The sequence below is a fragment of the Prunus dulcis genome, chromosome 8, assembly GCF_902201215.1.
Source record: "Prunus dulcis chromosome 8, ALMONDv2, whole genome shotgun sequence".
Lineage (NCBI taxonomy): Eukaryota > Viridiplantae > Streptophyta > Magnoliopsida > Rosales > Rosaceae > Prunus > Prunus dulcis.
In genome coordinates, this window is record NC_047657.1 from 19,012,736 (window position 1) to 19,029,560 (window position 16,825).

Genomic DNA, 16,825 nt, shown 5'->3' on the forward strand with positions numbered 1-16,825 from the left:
ACACGCTCGCTGACGTCAGCAACACGCGAGTTGGACCTGGGGCTGGTTTCGCCTTCGGGCTGGCCCGAGTTGGTGGGTCCCACCCCAAACTCGGGCTTGGGCTGCCCGCTGGGGGGACTTTTTTTTTTTTTTTTTCTGCCCTCGCCTCGGGCTGGGCTCCTTCGCTGGAGCCGCTCTTAGTTAATTAAGATTTTGGTCGTTGGATTTTTTTATAAGATTATATATTTAATCAGAAAAAAATCATGGCCATTTGATGGGAGGTAAATGTTTTAAGTTCTGATTTAAGAAAAATACAAACAAATAAGCAACACATGGCTCCTCATGGATCAATACAACGGCGAATCTTTAGGGCAGGTACAGCAGCCCATAGCCATGATTTTGAATTTTTTTCTTATAAATACCTAACAATTCTATTCACTTTCCACACCAAATCTTCATACAAACTCATCTCCTTTCAATATTTTTTACTTTCCACAACAAATTTCCTACTACAAAATTTCATTTGTGCAAAAATACAAATGACCACTTCCATCGAAGCCGGAGGGTCATGAACAAATGTTCGAAGAGGTCAAAATCTTGGCAACGAGGTAAAAAAAAATAAAAATTTCCGTTTTATTCAATTTAATGTCTTTATATATCTTGCATTTCCAATTTCATTTTTTTAACAGATTAGTTAAGGCAAAACAAAAAAGAGGAAAATCATGACACATGGCTCCTCAAGTGAACAATGCCCGTAGTCGGTTCCAGTGGTGCGTTCCGTATATGAAATAATGGCACTGTTACGTCCTCCGAAGGAAAATACTCCCCCACATCATAATCCGGTGGAACCGCCTCCGCCAATGATTGAGTTGTTCTTGTACTCCATTGTGTCGGACTATGAGGACCGGGAATATTTCAATTATATGATGACTGATGAGGTATTTCAATTCTATGATGAGTGAGATGTGAATTTTATAATAAATATGGACACGTGGCCGAAAATTTAATTTGAAAATTTTATCCAAAAAATGTTATCTGAAATTTTAAGTAAGAATTTTATAATAAATAGTGACACGTGACAACCGAAAATATTATTTAAAAAGCTTATCAAAATTAATGGTTTAAGTATTTTAAAAAAATAGAAAATAAAATAAAATGAATAGTATTTGCCCTTGCCCTTACCTTTTGGAGTGGAACAAAAAAAGGCAAGGCTGACACTATTCATGTGAATAGTGTTTGCCCCTACCTTACCCTTGCCCTTAGGGTGGGGGTGCTCTTAGCATTAGCACATGGGCTGTATTTTAGCATCAACACATTGGGGTCCACGAAAATTTAGGTTCAACCCAAAGTTGGGTGGAATTCCGCCTGAATTAGTGCCTAGGCGAAAAATATGATTGGACCTATGCCTTGGAGAAGAAATTTGGGACTAAAACCCAAAATTTAACATTTGGCCCTCTCCATTGGAGATGGCCTTACCATTTCCATAGTGGCAAAAATTGAAAGGAACTTTTATCATTTGAATGGCGTCATGGCCCGTTTATTCTTCTTATGGATCCACAAAGTGGCCCATCACTAATAACAACGCGTTTATAACCCTTGGTTCCGTAGCTAAGTGATTCATAACACTTACTCTTGCATTATAGGTCCCTAGTTCGATTCACCCTTCCTAGATATCACTTGTATCCACAAAACAAAACAAGAAAGTGAAACCCCTAAAACCATTTCTCACACCCATCTATCTTGACAAACCCAACATTTAATTTTTCATCAATCCCCCAAAACCCACATCAAATTCACTAACCAGAACCCTCAAATCAAATAAAGGGATCGACTTGAATACTCCAAACAAAATACTGAAAAAAAAAAACTCCAAACAAAATAATACCACTAGCACACAGAGCCTAATCCAAACTGAATATAGCATCATTCTTTATGCCCTTAATAATTGAGAGCTGATTTTCTCACTTTTTTTCTATCTATTTACACTCTTTTTTGTTATAATAAAAAATATTAAAAAAATAAAAAGGAGTGGGAAAATCAAAACCCTATTAATTTTGTCAATTAGTAGGGTTATCCATGATCGTTTGTCTTATCCGTAAATAATTGCCCATTGGTCCTTTTGCAGTTGAGGACAAGTACACTGGATATGGGTATCCGTGGCCCGACCCGTTTTCTCCTCTTTTGGGGCTCACAAGGTGGCCCATCACCAATAACGTCCGCTTTCATTTCATGAACCACTTGGGAACGATAAGATGATAAGATAAAAATCATCGTCCTCTTCTTCTTCTTTTTCTTCAATCCGTACACTCTGTTTTTCTCTGTCTGAACAGTGAAGGCTCTTAAACCCAAGCTTTCCCATGGTATCTCTCCTTTCCTTCCACACTTCCGCAACGCAGCCTCTCTTATTGACCCCAAGCTCAACCCCATTTCTCCACACCCACCTCTCTCGCATCAAATCCCAGCCTTCACGACGAACCCGATTTCTCATTTCATCAATCTCCCAAAACTCAAACCAATTCACCAACCAAAACCCTCAAACCCCACCAAAGCAGCCTCCGAGAACCCAGTTCCCTGGTGGGTTCAAGCGTCCAGAGATCAAGGTTCCCAATATTGTGCTGCAGCTGGACCCTGATGATGTATTGGTCGGTGACGGTGCTTTGGATTTGATCGACAAGGCGGTGTCGAAATGGGTTGGGATTTTGGTGCTGAATGGTCGTGAAGCAAGTGGTGGCAGACTCTATGAGGCCGCCTGTAAGTTGAAGTCGGTGGTCAGAGACCGCGCCTACTTGTTGATCTCCGAGCGTGTTGATATCGCCGCCGCAGCTAATGCTAGTGGGGTTCTTCTCTCTGATCAAGGTAAATCTTCATTCTTCAACTCATTTTACTACTTGGGTTGTGAAAATTTTGATATATATACACACGTATTTGATTAATCAAGTGAATGAAGCTGCCTCAGTAGAAGCTACTAGTGTGAGTATGACTTAATCAAACAGCTGGAACAATCAGTTGCTGTATAGTATGCAACTTCTTATGTGGCAGCTTCATTGTCGTGGATAATATATATGACCTCTTTGTTTGTATTCATCTTTGATACTTTTAAGATTATAATTTGCTGACTCATTGTGTTTTTATATTCCCGCTTTGCTAATTTTAACCTTTATGAGCTATACAACCTAAGTGGATCTTATTGAAACAAGAATAATCTGATTCATTTTAGTATTTTTTTTAGTTTCATTACATTTGTTATTGAAAATCCCATGACTAGGTCAGTGATGTGTTTATTTCTTCTTACATAGGTCTTCCTACCATTGTTGCAAGAAGCACAATGATGGCTTCCAAATCTGATTCAGTCATCCTTCCTTTGGTGGCTAGAAATGTTCAAGACATAGATGGTGCCATAAGTGCCTCCAGTTCTGAAGGAGCTGATTTTCTTATATATGGTATTGGTGGACAGGAAGAAGTTCATGTGGCACTGAATCCACTATTTAAAAATGTGAAGATACCGATATTTGTCATGTTCCCTTCATATGATGCTTTATATTCGGAGGTGCCAACATTACTCAAATCTGGTGCTAGCGGGTTAGTTACATCTTTGAAAGATTTCAGGCTGCTTAATGATGAGGCTTTGAGCGAATTGTTTGACATCGTCTACATGAAAAATGGTAAAACACAGGATGAAGTTGAAAGCTTCGATAATCTCACAGTTTTGAATGTGCTTAATGGTCTCAAAGACGACAAAAATGTTGCTGGATTTCTTAAATTGGAGTATAGAGAAAAGCAGTTCATAGAAACAGAGAGATCAGTGTTGCTGAAAGCAATAAATGTCATCCAGAAAGCTGCTCCACTGGTGATCATTTAATTAAATTTTTTGGGAGTTGAAGTTAATCATGAGATAATCCAAGTTTCATTACTCGTTATTTGTATACTTTATGATGGATAGTGACGTATTGATTTTGGATGACAGATGGAGGAGGTTTCACTTCTCATTGATGCAGTTTCTCAAATTGATGAGCCATTTTTACTGGTTATAGTGGTAATTGTGTGCTGAACTTCAACAAATTGTGGTTCCAGGGGTATACATTGGTATTAGCTCTATATTTCATGTAAATCCTTTTTCTTTTCTTGATAGAGTTTAGAATTAAGGTGGCCTTTGATAATATTTATGCAAACCTTACATAAGAAATACTTTATAAAACTGTTCCATGATACCTAAATTTATAGGTCATTAATGTTTTCAAATAAAGACCTGACAAGCAGCTTGGTTCTATTCTATCTGCCTAGGACAATATGTTTGATGAAATGATTTGTTATTGCATCTTGTCCTTCGGAACTGCAACCTATCCTTTTTGAGCCTTTGTTTAGATTTATGCTTCCAAACTTACTGTGTAGAAGGTGTGTGACTATCCTTTAATTGGTTATTTATCATGTTTGAGCTGGAAGAATCATGATGAGAATTTTGTGTTATTTTTCCGAAATTGGCTTTATTTTATATCATGAGTTCTGTCGGAATGTTTCTGGTGATCTGCTATGACTTTACCTCTCCTTTTGTCAACAGGGTGAGTTTAACTCAGGTAAGTCAACTGTTATTAATGCACTTCTCGGAAGTAGATATCTTAAAGAGGGGGTTGTTCCTACGACTAATGAGATCACGTTCTTACGCTATTCTGAGTTGGATTCTGGTGAGGAACAACGTTGTGAAAGGCATCCAGATGGTCAATATATATGCTACCTTCCTGCTCCAATTCTTAAAGAAGTGAGTGGATTTAATGTAGTGCTAATCAAACTATTTATTCAGTTCAACAATAGTGCAATCCCTTATTTATAGATTCTGGTTACTCTGCACTTTATTGAAATGATTCTCATATGTATTATAAGTAGCCACACAGACACATGCTGGCTGATGCACAAGATAAAAATGTGTGTACTGCAGGCAGAACAAAATTTATTGTACATCTTGCTTAGTCTTTCATATTCCTAGAACTAGATTAATGCTAGTTTATGATAAAAACTGCATTATCTGATGTACATGTTTTGTTTTAAATTGAAAGCAGATGCACGTTGTTGATACACCTGGAACTAATGTGATTCTCCAAAGGCAGCAATGCCTTACTGAGGAATTTGTGCCCCGTGCCGATTTGCTTCTTTTTGTTATCTCTGCTGACCGCCCATTAACTGAAAGTGAGGTATGATTCACTGGTTCGTCATGGGCTACATGCATCTCATTCTTTTGTCCAGGCTTCTACCTTTTTTCAAATAAAATACTTATTTATCCAGAAAAGTTGGATGTAATTTAAGATATACATCTTGAAAACTTTCATTCGTTGTTATCTGAGTATGGAATCGATAACAAGGTTCATGAAATGATTCTACGTCAAACTCGAAGGTTGATCTGTTTGTATTAGTAGATACCTGTCCGAGGCTGCAAATATCTGTATGCTTAGGAAGGCATTGTTGTAGATCTTAAAGTCTTTTAGCTGATTTTGGCATTGATTTATGACAACATGTGAGGAAGCCCTTAATATGCTATGCTTGTGGAATAGTTGTACCTATTCCTCATTATCACTAAAGCTGATTTCAGTACCACTTGTTCTCCAGGTTTCTTTTCTTCGTTATACTCAGCAGTGGAAGAAGAAAGTTGTGTTTGTCCTGAACAAATCTGATATCTACCAGAATGCTCATGAGGTTCTGTTTTGCATTTACTCATATAGATTGTTGATATTACTTTTGGCAATCCTCTTTCAATAAAATCAGTTAATATGGTGCTTCCATCTATTTGAGCTTCTCCAGTGTTCTTCCTGTTATGGTTATCCATGTCGTTATTTGGTGCAGCTTGAGGAAGCTATGTCATTCATCAAGGAGAATACACAGAAATTGCTGAATACTGAAAATGTGACATTATTTCCTGTCTCTGCGAGATCTGCTCTTGAAGCAAAACTTTCAGCTTCTGCTTTGGGGAAAGATTATGCAAAACTATTAGGATCTGATTCACAGTGGAAAACCAGTAGCTTCTATGAACTTGAGAATTTCTTGTATAGTTTTTTAGATGGGTCAACAAGTACCGGAATGGAAAGAATGAAACTCAAACTGGAAACACCGATTGCAATTGCAGAAAAACTACTTTCTGCCTGTGAAACTCTTGTTACACAGGACTGCCGATATGCCAAACAGGACTTGGCTTCGATAAATGATATAGTTGGGAGTATAAAGAACCATGCAGTGAAGATGGAAAATGAAAGCATTGCTTGGAGAAGAAGAATTCTGTCTGTGGTATGTTTTGCAGAAACTTATGCCCTTGTATAATCCAATGGCAAATTGATGGAATAGTTTCATAAACTTAGTTAACGAGTTGTGTCCGCACATGCAATTGCAGATTGATACCACAAAATCACGTGTGGTGGAGCTCATAGAAGCTACTCTGCAATTATCAAATCTTGATCTTGTTGCTTATTATGTTTTCAAAGGGGAAAAATCTGCCTCTATTCCAGCAACCTCAAGGGTTCAAAATGATATTATGGGTCCTGCATTTTCCGATATGCAAGTAAGTTGATAGCCTTAACTTTGTTCCATTAACTTTTTCCCCTATTGTTTTGGCAAGCCTTGAAATTTAATTTTGAATCATGCAAGGATTGTGCCTGTATGAATATGCCTAAGATAACAATTTGCATATTTTCTGGATTTCATCATAGAAATCTAAAGATTTAATGTCCATGTCTTGTTATATAGAAACTACTTGGAGAATATGTGATATGGTTGCAATCAGACAATGCTCGTGAAGGAAGGATGTATGCAGAAACGTTCGAAAAACGTTGGTCTTCATTTGTCTATCCACACAGGCAGGTGCATTTGGAGACGTCACCTGAAAAAGTAAATGAACTCAGCTTGAAAGTGATAGAGGGCTTCAGTACCAATGCTGCTTCCAAATTGTTTGAGCAAGAAATACGTGAAGTGGTAAGTTCAGTATTATTCAGGATATGGATTAGGATTTGGTGTTCTTGATGAAGAACTAGTTATGATTAAAAAGTTTGAGATACTTATGTGGTGTTTTGAGGTAGAGATATGCTATTTATTTTACTTTTCCTTTTAAAAAAAACAATGAAGAGATTGGATATGATTATGGCTTTTGACAAGGTGCTCCATATATATTATTGTATAAAATATCTTATTAATTCAATCTGATTGGCTTCAATTCCAGTCTCTGGCGACTTTTGGTGGACTAGGAGCAGCTGGTTTATCAGCTTCACTTCTGACATCTGTACTGCCGACCACTTTAGAAGATCTTCTTGCTCTTGGTCTTTGCTCAGCTGGCGGGTAATGTGTCTTCTTGAATTGAACTCTTCCCGTTTGTCTTCATTTCTTTACTTGGTAATTCTCTTTTATTCTTGAGGCATGCCAAAGTTTTGCGTAAACATGGCGGAAATCCTCTGCTCTATGATTAATAAACACTCAAATCGTATGTTTTTATTTGTTTCTTCTCTGATTTAGGTTACTAGCAGTATCAAAATTTCCCGCTCGTCGGCAAGAGATGATAGATAAGGTGAAGAGGACGGCAGATGTGTTGGCACGTGAAGTTGAAGAGGCCATGCAGAAAGATCTTTCAGAAGCTATTGAGAATATGGAAAGGTTCGTGAAAAATATTAGCCAGCCTTACCAAGATACAGCACAGCAGAGACTAGAGAAACTCGTAGAGCTTCAAGATGAAATATCCAATGTTGATAAACAACTTCAAACGCTACGAATTGAAATTCAAAATCTACACGTGTCATGATCCCAGCTTGAGTTTAGCCTTCATTCCCTGCATTTCACCTTGTAATGGGTGCATCGTTATATATTTACAATTTTTCCCCTTTTTTATTTATTTATATTTATTCTCCTTCCCCTTGTTGGGGTAAGTGTAATATATTGTTATGCATCAATAAGAAGAATTACTTGGAAGTTGAAAGTGAAGAGCATGTTGGAAAATTTCAAGCTCCGGTGACATGAGGTAGAACAGTAGAACTGAAGGAAGAACAATTACCTTTGTTTTCTCTTTTTACAGTGACTAATCGAAATTCGGTGTAGGGGGTAGGCTCATTGTCATGGTCAACTAGCCTTAACCCGCATTATAGTTTATAATTAAAACAAACAAGAATGATCAGACCAAAAAAAAAATAAAAGACGAATTGATTCCTGCTCTGACAATTTCTTAAGGTGGTGTGTTGATGGAGAATGGACCTTTTGAAACTTAATTTCCTCTTTCGTTGGTGGTTAATATCATTCAACTCTTGATAAAAAGAAAATTCCTAGCACTAACAAAATTCCTTATTAATGCCAATTAAGATCGAAGGACCACAATCAAACATTTGGAAAGCCAATCTTGATGCTTTCAATGATCATATCTACGTACCGTCCATAAAGTGTTTTTATAGTTTATTTATGCCTGCAAAAATTAAGCACAACGAGTAGGAGGCAGCCATTTTATTATCCTAGGGACATGTCACATGTCGTATGATTCAACTGCCAAGTGAAACAAACATGCATGTTTAAATTAATGGAAGAAAAAGTTGTCACTAACATGACATGGTCAAAAGTTGTCAAGGAGTGCGCTTTGTTAACATGTTTGTGCAAACCATGAATTTGATTCCACCATTTTTCTTGGGAAAAATCATAAAGTTGAAGTTGACAATCTATATATTAATTAGGGTTTTCAGAAGAAAAGGTGATCATAAATTAATTAAATTTAACAAGAGCCAGCCTGCAAGATGGAACAAAGAGACCCTTTCATTGGTTTGCAAAGTTACTCTTTTTCTCTTTTCTTCTTCGTTGGCTAATGGAGATTCTAAAACAAAAGTATTTTGTTTAAAAAGCAAAGTCTATGCTAGGGCTCGAATTGTACAAGAAGTAAATATTCTTGTCAGCCAGCCTTATGCTAACCAAAGGCGGAACCAAAAATTTTTCAACAAGTGGACTAGCTAAAGTGTTTGTTAAAATCCAATGAACGTTTTATTTTGTACTTAAAGTTTTTATAGCATTTATATAAATAAAAGTATATATTAAATCATATAACGCACTTACCATAGTTTCATTCACTCTGTGTCCAAAAAAAAAAAAATGTAATTTTTATATTTATTATATCATTATAGTTTGACTCTGTATATTTTATCAAGGATCACTCGTTTCTTCTCTGCATCAATTCCTTTAATATTCTCTCTTTTGGTTCAACAATGGATCACACTTTTACCTCACTGGTTAAAATTCCAAAGATGACCAAGATCTTTTAGACAAATCTTTTGGCCTTGTGAGGAATACACTAAATCTCTGTTTCACATGAAAAAAAGATATGAATAATTTTCTGTTGAAAGAATATCTCTGTTGTGGTTAATGGCTTTTATGGTGTAAGAAGCAAGTTCTCATAGTTGTGAAGGTCAAGTCTCTATCTTTCTGTCCTATTTTATTCCATGAATGAGTTAAGAATAACCATTAGCTAATTAGGGGGAGGGGGAACATAAATAATTACTAATCATCTTCTCCTATTTAAGGCGATATGCGGAGAAAAACCGCGTAAATCAAATTATTCGTATTAGATTCGAGGATTAGCATTATTGAACATCAGAACATCCAATGTACTATCTGTTGATTTCTGAGCAGTTTGTTCGTTTGTTTCCTCAAAAGACTATTACAAGTAACTACTAATTTAGCTCTCTTAAGGTGCATACAGGTACAAACTGACCCAAATAATAAATAAATTCATGGGAAATTAAGATGTTTGATTTTTGCAGTCAAGTTCAAGGCAATCATAGGCCCTGAGCATGATGAGGACTGGCAAGCAATTCTGATCATTGCTCCATAAAAAAGTTCTAAAACATATATATATATATATATTTCACATGCAAATTGTCAGGTGCAAGTAATTTCTGAATTACAGTAAATACTTATCCATAAACTTTTGGATTTTATCTTTAAAAACAATGTGGTCACATATTCTTACAGTGCTCATGCTTCTGTATATTTCATCCAAACAGAGATAAAATTCATCCACTGATTAATTGAACCTATTGCAGCTGAATTAATTGCAGGGTAACTCTTGTTTTAATGAAATTACCTGGGGGGGTTTAAGATGGACAACAAATAAAAGACCAAACAGAAAAGATAAACAACATGATGGATTTTTCCAATATCGGGAAAGGTTCTGGGATTTTTCTAATGGGAACCAGTTTAGGGCAAGGCATCCATTTTACTGCCAGATGCCTTCAAGTCTTTTTCTGATGTGAAAATTATAGTAGCTGATAGTACTATAGTACGGTTCTCTTTGATTTTCGAACTGGTCTCAGTTCCTTGGAAACGCATGTTTTAAGCCGCATACCTTTGAAAGAAAAGTGCAGAAAAGGGTTAGGGATCTTGCTCTGCTCCACTTCATGTCAGCTGGTGCAAGTGGGCAGGGCAACTATTTTTGCTATCAACTTTAAGAGAAGAATTCAATCTTTTCTTTAGCTAAAATTCTTATATGACTGAAAATGGTTTGGTTTTCTTTTCTTGTTCCTATATTTATAACAATGCATGTTGGCTCAATAGTTTGCTTAATTAACAGGACAAATGGAAAGAAAAGAAAAGAAAAGAAAAGAAAAACAGCAACAAAAGTGGCATCCAATGCCAAATTTTTAAGGCCAACTTTTGCGCTTTGGTTGCCTCTGCAGATTGTGTGAATGAATGTTAGATACATGAGTTCAACTCAGAATTTCAAATGCTCTGAAAGCCTTAGCCTTTGATGCAGCAGCAAACACCTTTGGTGTTAATATTGCCTAACAAGTTAAAAGAACATGTAATTTTTGATTTTTTTAAAGCACACACAAGCATGTCTCAACGTTTTTTTTTTTTGGGAATTTACCTAACAAAAGAAGATCTGGGAAAATTAGCAAAAGGGCAGGCCGCCCCTAGGGATAAAAAAGCAGGGAGATGTTGCTTTTCTTTTGCTGTGAAGAGTAAAAACTGCTACAAATTTGGGATTTTTGAGTGTGCAATAAGCTTCATGATTAGGGCTAATAACTCTTGCCTTAGAAGACAGTAAAGACCAAAAGACAGGTTTATATTAACTTTAAGTGTCCTGTCCACCAATGGGTTCTTCTCGTAATCTCAATTGGTCGGTGATTTTATATTGTTTTATGCTGATTGATTTCTGTTGCCACTCAGCTGTTTGGTCATTTAACTGCACCTTCTTTCTTCTTTTTTTTTCTTTTTTTCTTTTTTTTCTTTTTTTTTTTCTGGTATGAAAGTTGAAACAATAAGTTATTTGACAAATGGGTCCTCTAACATCATCAACTTAGTTTTTGACCAAAACACATGCAATAAAATTGGAATTCTGTGAATGAATATCAAAGAGAATCCTTCTTCCTTTATGTTCTCTCTGTTTGGTTTTCATTTGGAATTGGAAGTAAATGCAAATGGGTGAGAGCATTGTGTTCCCTAACAAATGAGGTAACTGCTCGTTTTCATTACATAAATTGATCCAACCCCACAATTATTTATAGTTAAGCAACAACAAAAAGTTGTCTTAGCGGCCAAGAATAACACGAAACTCATTCTAGAATTATTACCTCTGTTTTTCTTGGGTTTTCGAATTAGCATCTCTGTTTTCACAGGGTTAAAATTAAACTTGCTCTTATTAAAATCATACAAAGCAAAAACACTGTGAAAGCATCTCTGAAGATTGTTCCCAAAGGAAAAAAGAAAAAACTGTTGCAGAATCTGTTTTGATTTCAGTTAGAAAATGATGAAACCATTGAAGAAAGCTCAAAAGTCAAAACTATTATTTTTCTCCTGCTTTTTGGAAGACTATGTTAAAGAAGAGTTTTTTTTTTATATACTCAACCAAACATGCCCAATGATTTTGATCCGCCCTACAGCCACAAACGCCTTTCCGACCGTCCAAAATACATTTTAGTTTATTTTGAGTTTCATCTTTTTCGAATTATAGCTCTCTCTATGACAATAGGCTTATAACGTGTGGCAGTATGGAAAATAAAACATATATGTATAATTCTAGTGGGCACAAAAGTTCCTTCCTTCACTTGAGTCCACAGTTTATGACTCTACAGAGGCTACAAAAATCCCCCACCATATCTCACTATAAATTCAAGCCCACCCCCTCCACTTCTCTTTCATATTCCTCACCCATCGGTTCCCTACCTCTTAATTTCTCTCAAGCCACCCGTCTGCAATTTTACCTAAACCAAAACCTGGGTTTTGTTTAAAATCTTGTCTTCCGTCTTAATTGTCACTCCACTTTTCTCATAGGACTTCAAATTTCTTACATTTTCATCCAAATTCAAGCTCCCCTCTTTCAACCCCCCTCCCCTGGTCTGCCCTTTGCTCTGTTTTTTCCTTTTCTATTCAAATCCTTATTGTGCATATCAACATGTCGTCAACATCAAGCACTGTTTGCCATCAAGGGATGAAATCATGCCTCGAGCCTCTTGTTAGGCTCAAACTGGCTCCACCCAGGTCAAATTTTCCCTCGACCTCTTGTTGGGATTGCAAGCCTGACCCTCAAGAGACAGAAGATATATCCCACATTGAAAAAACCATCACAACCACAAACAACAACTTGAACTTGATTGACAGCAAGGACGCTGACAAGCCTGGCTTGAGCTTCCTCCAGTCTCTCGGCAACCCGAAAAATCAGACCACCAAAACAGAGACTGAAACAGAGAAAGTCTATGTCCATCCACTTGTGAAGCGCTCTGCTTTAATGCTGAGCCCAAAAAGCTTGGAAATGTGCACTGAAAGCTTAGGCAGCGAGACCGGTAGCGAAAACGGGGGTGATGACTTTTCTCTTTTTTCGCAAATTGATGCTGACATTTCTTTTCTCTCACTTGAAAGTAGTGGAAAAATTAACCCAACATGCACTCCCACTATTACAAGTGAGAGTTCTAAAATATCGAGTGACAATAATGTTCGAGCTTCACCAAAGACATTGAAACGTAGTGTTGCTACTAGTTTTCCTCCTCCTTTGACATCTATCAGTGGCTCCAATGGTGTTCAAGTGAGGCCTCACAGAGAAGGCGGCCGGCTAGTTTTGAAAGCAGTTACTGTCAGTTCTCCTCCAACCGCCTATTTCCAAGCCGAGCGTGGTGATGGCAGGCTCAGGCTGCTTTTGTTGAAGGACCCTTCTCCGAACTGTGACATTGAAGAAGCTGGAGAGGATGAATGCGAAGAAGAATTCCCTGTGGAAGATGATCCAGCTGTTGAGGTTGAAGAAGATGAGGTTGAAAATCAAATGGAAGCTGAAAATGAAGCTTATGATTGTGAGGAAGAAAATGGCTTTGATGTTGAAACAGAGGAAATGGATTGGAAGAGTGGAAATGTGAAAACAGAGGAGATGGATGGGAATGCTGGAAATGTTGTTGAAGCAGAGGAGATGGATGGAAATAGTGGAAATGTTGCGGGTGAAAAGGGAATGGGGAAACTTCCAAGGCCAAGCAGATGCAAAGAAGGTCGGCGTGGGAACAAGAAGATGGTCATGAATTGGCCGGAGTCTTTTTGGGTCGCCACTTAAGACACCTCCTCTTCTCTCTGCCTCTGCCTCTGTCTAATGAATATTTACTTATGAGTTTTAGTTAATCTCTAGATTTTTCAGTCATTAATATTTGAAACTTCCTTAAGCTTCGAATTTCTCCTCAGTATGCTAATGTTAGTTATTATCGTTATTGGACATTTTAGTTATTATCGTTATTGGACATTTCCATATCTCTATCTCTCTCTCTCTCTCTCTCTCTCTCTCTCTCTCGTGAATATAATTAACCTATTGTTCCCAACGCATGCTTAACAGCAATTAGCAAAAGCCATGAACATTAAATAATTAATAATAATAATATAAACGTGAATTAAGTTAATTAATCAGGACAATGAGCCCGACGCTTTCCAAAGTTCGAATTTTCATTAAGCATTTGAACACACGGGGCCATACTGACAACCAAACGTGCGCAAAGTGACGTAGTTTCACCAACTACCACAATTTTAAAGCATTTTGCTGGTCCAGCTCCCAAATGCTGTTAGCCAATCAAAGGGCCTAGCCATCACTTTTTATGGCTAGCATTTAGGACCATCTCTTGAAAGCGCAGTATGTACTTTGAAAACTTAATCTTCGTTTCCCATGTTCTTCCCAAGCTATTTCTCAGAATTCAAATTATATATGCTACACTTTCCTTACAAAAACTGTTGAGTTCAGTATAGTAACATCATTATATATGAATTTAAAACATAGTTACACTGATTTCATACACAAGACGGTGTGATATATGACAAGTTATGTGATGTGTATAAAGCCGGGAAATGATAGGGTTTTAGTTTTGTTTTATTTTACAAATTTTTACATTTTCCGGATTCTTATACACCATATTTGATACCTTGTACGGATAAAAGCATCTTTGTATTTATACCCACACACTAGCCCAAAAGTGATGATATTTCATATCGTTTTTTTTATAACATGTACCCATAAACAAGAACTGAATGGTAGAACAACCCACATTTCCCTCATAAATTAAAAAGGCATTTTCATGCAAAGGATTGCAAGTTGTGGGTACGAATGAATGAATGCCTGGTTAAGTATCATGGGGTAGGCCCCGAAAGGTAACATGGACTGACTTCATCAATGTCCATCATCCATGTGGGATCACTTTTTTCCTCTTCAATCTCAAGATATTCCTTCCATCACAAACATACAAGAGTTGCGATCAAACATATACATGTTGCAGCTCTGGCAGTAAAGTTTCTTTACAAATTCCTTGTGACGGCTTAACCAATAATTAATAGGGGTTTAGAGGTGTTTTTAGAGTACTATTAATTAATTAATTATTATGGTTGATATACCAAATTGAAATTCTCCTCTGCTTCTCATTTATAGGCTATGTTAGCGCGCGTGATTAATAAAACACCTCTTTTCACGGCGGCAAAGAAGCTAGTAATTTTGAAAGAGAGGACATTGGCCACTATACTCATGGGGAGTTGGGGGGGCATCCACACGTCATGTACCACAAGAGTTGTACGATGGGAGTGTGGTTAGAAAGGGAAAGGAAATGAAGCTGTCAACTTTTGCACATGCAAACATTCAGTTCAATAAACATCATGTGCTTAATTTGATGAGAGGCTTTTAATTGAGATTAGATAATGGAGTGGAGGCCTTTATCATCAATATATTAATTATCTCACAACAAACAAGTCTTGTGATCGAAGTCTTGATCGTTGTATTGTCTGTTGAAACTAGTATCAATATCCATGAAAGATACCGGCATGTAATGTTGGTCCTGCCCCAGATTTAGCCATTTATGGGTTTATATAAATGGCTAACATCACACTCCTCTGATCACTCTTAATCATAAAAGTCTCATACGTACCTCTTTACTGCAGATTTTTTCAGTCTTCACATGCCGCCATGGCTGGTGTTTGGCTATGTCGTACTAGATTGATCAAGTAGTGCTGAAAGTGAAATAATCCACCAAATTAAACACATGAATGAATTGGAAGTGGGCAAAACTTTGGACAGCGATGGGACTGATTTTCACCATGACGGTACTATATATAGTACTAGGAAAATATACAACTCATGTTGTGACTGACTATACATATCTGAGTATCTGCATGCGAACCAATTAGGTTTTGTGTTTTCATATCATGACCAAAATTGTACGTAGGTTTATATATATATATATATATATACACCTTTTGGGCACGTACTATCATTGGACACATCCCACATAATGGAGGGCCGAGAGGCTCCCATGAATTCATTTCTTCTCAAATTATATCTCAGAGTTACTCCTCCACTCTCCTAATTCCCAATGATATAGCTCGGTTTTTATACTAATTACTCCTATCAATAAAATACTATCGTCATTCTCTCAAAAAGTTACTCCTCCACTCTTATGATTGGTTTGATTTCTATCGATCTTATTGGCCATTAGTGTACATTTTTTTTTATGTAACATAAAACGTATAAAATATGTCATCTAAATAAGCATTTTTGGATATATATAATGTAATTTAGTAACATCACGTGATGGTATGATCCAGCTAAAAACTAGTTGCCCACACTCTGTCCATCCAATTGGACAGAGACACAAGAAAGAAAGAGAAAAGAAAAAAGCACAACTCCACAAAGACCTCAAATGTTGACATGTCTCCGACCTTTTTTAGCTTTTGCGTTATGCGTAATGCTACTTTTTGTCTGAGCCATCTCTCGCTTTCCCTCTCAACTTGCATGCATGGGTAAGGCTGAGTTGGCCTTGTCCCTTGTGTGGTTTTGCTTTTGCACCTGAGAAAATATTACAAATATATATATATATATATATAAATGTTACGTGTTAAATAGGAACGCACCAAGCTAGCTAAGCCCTAGAAGCCCACAAATGATATATGAAGTCCGCGACAGGAGACAAAGGCCCTTCCTTGGCCCTGGTCATCGATCTCATCCTGAAAATGTATGTGCCTTGCCCTTGGGAATGGAAAGATTGTAAATCCCACCAATTAATTATGTGTGGTCTTCCGCTCAGCAGCAATGCATTGTCACCCTTCTTGTCTGACGTGTTCAACTTCATTGCTCTCCACATGTGTCCAATATATTATTTAATTATATGCCACTCTCTTCCGTACATGCTTGTGTTGGACTTCCATGTCATCAACCTAATCCCTTTTCCTCTCTCTCTCTCTCTATGGTAGCTTTAAACCAAGGCCACCGAAGTCCTTGGCGCTGATCGATCAAGTTGTTTGGTGGCTCAAAAACAGAAAACATTTGTTTCTGTAGACATCTTTATCACCAATATTCTAAATGACATACTGATGGTTGAGTTGGTATTGGATTTTACAACCACAGACA

The 16,825-nt window shown here is 37.1% G+C and overlaps 2 protein-coding genes across 3 annotated transcripts; both read left to right on the forward strand.

Annotated features, from left to right (window-relative positions):
- The first annotated feature begins 2,223 nt into the window (after nucleotides 1-2,223).
- LOC117637397 (probable transmembrane GTPase FZO-like, chloroplastic) lies at nucleotides 2,224-7,923 on the forward strand. 2 transcript variants are annotated; one of them, XR_004587178.1, is made up of 11 exons: nucleotides 2,224-2,835; nucleotides 3,276-3,826; nucleotides 3,944-4,012; nucleotides 4,535-4,732; nucleotides 5,031-5,162; nucleotides 5,575-5,661; nucleotides 5,809-6,246; nucleotides 6,350-6,517; nucleotides 6,703-6,927; nucleotides 7,172-7,341; nucleotides 7,462-7,578. XR_004587178.1 is itself a non-coding variant. In XM_034372276.1 (11 exons), exons 1-11 carry the CDS (start codon nucleotides 2,337-2,339, stop codon nucleotides 7,742-7,744), a joined length of 2,766 nt encoding a protein of 921 aa, XP_034228167.1. In that variant the 5' UTR covers nucleotides 2,226-2,336; the 3' UTR covers nucleotides 7,745-7,923. The 2 variants fall into 2 exon arrangements, 1 of the variants encoding a protein (XP_034228167.1); XM_034372276.1 differs by having other exon boundaries at nucleotides 2,226-2,835; nucleotides 7,172-7,287; nucleotides 7,462-7,923.
- Nucleotides 7,924-11,994: 4,071 nt separating this feature from the next.
- Nucleotides 11,995-13,690, forward strand: LOC117636361 (protein FANTASTIC FOUR 2). The gene has a single exon (XM_034370828.1). The coding sequence runs from the start codon at nucleotides 12,368-12,370 to the stop codon at nucleotides 13,505-13,507; it is 1,140 nt and encodes a 379-aa protein (XP_034226719.1). The 5' UTR covers nucleotides 11,995-12,367; the 3' UTR covers nucleotides 13,508-13,690.
- Nucleotides 13,691-16,825: the final 3,135 nt, after the last annotated feature.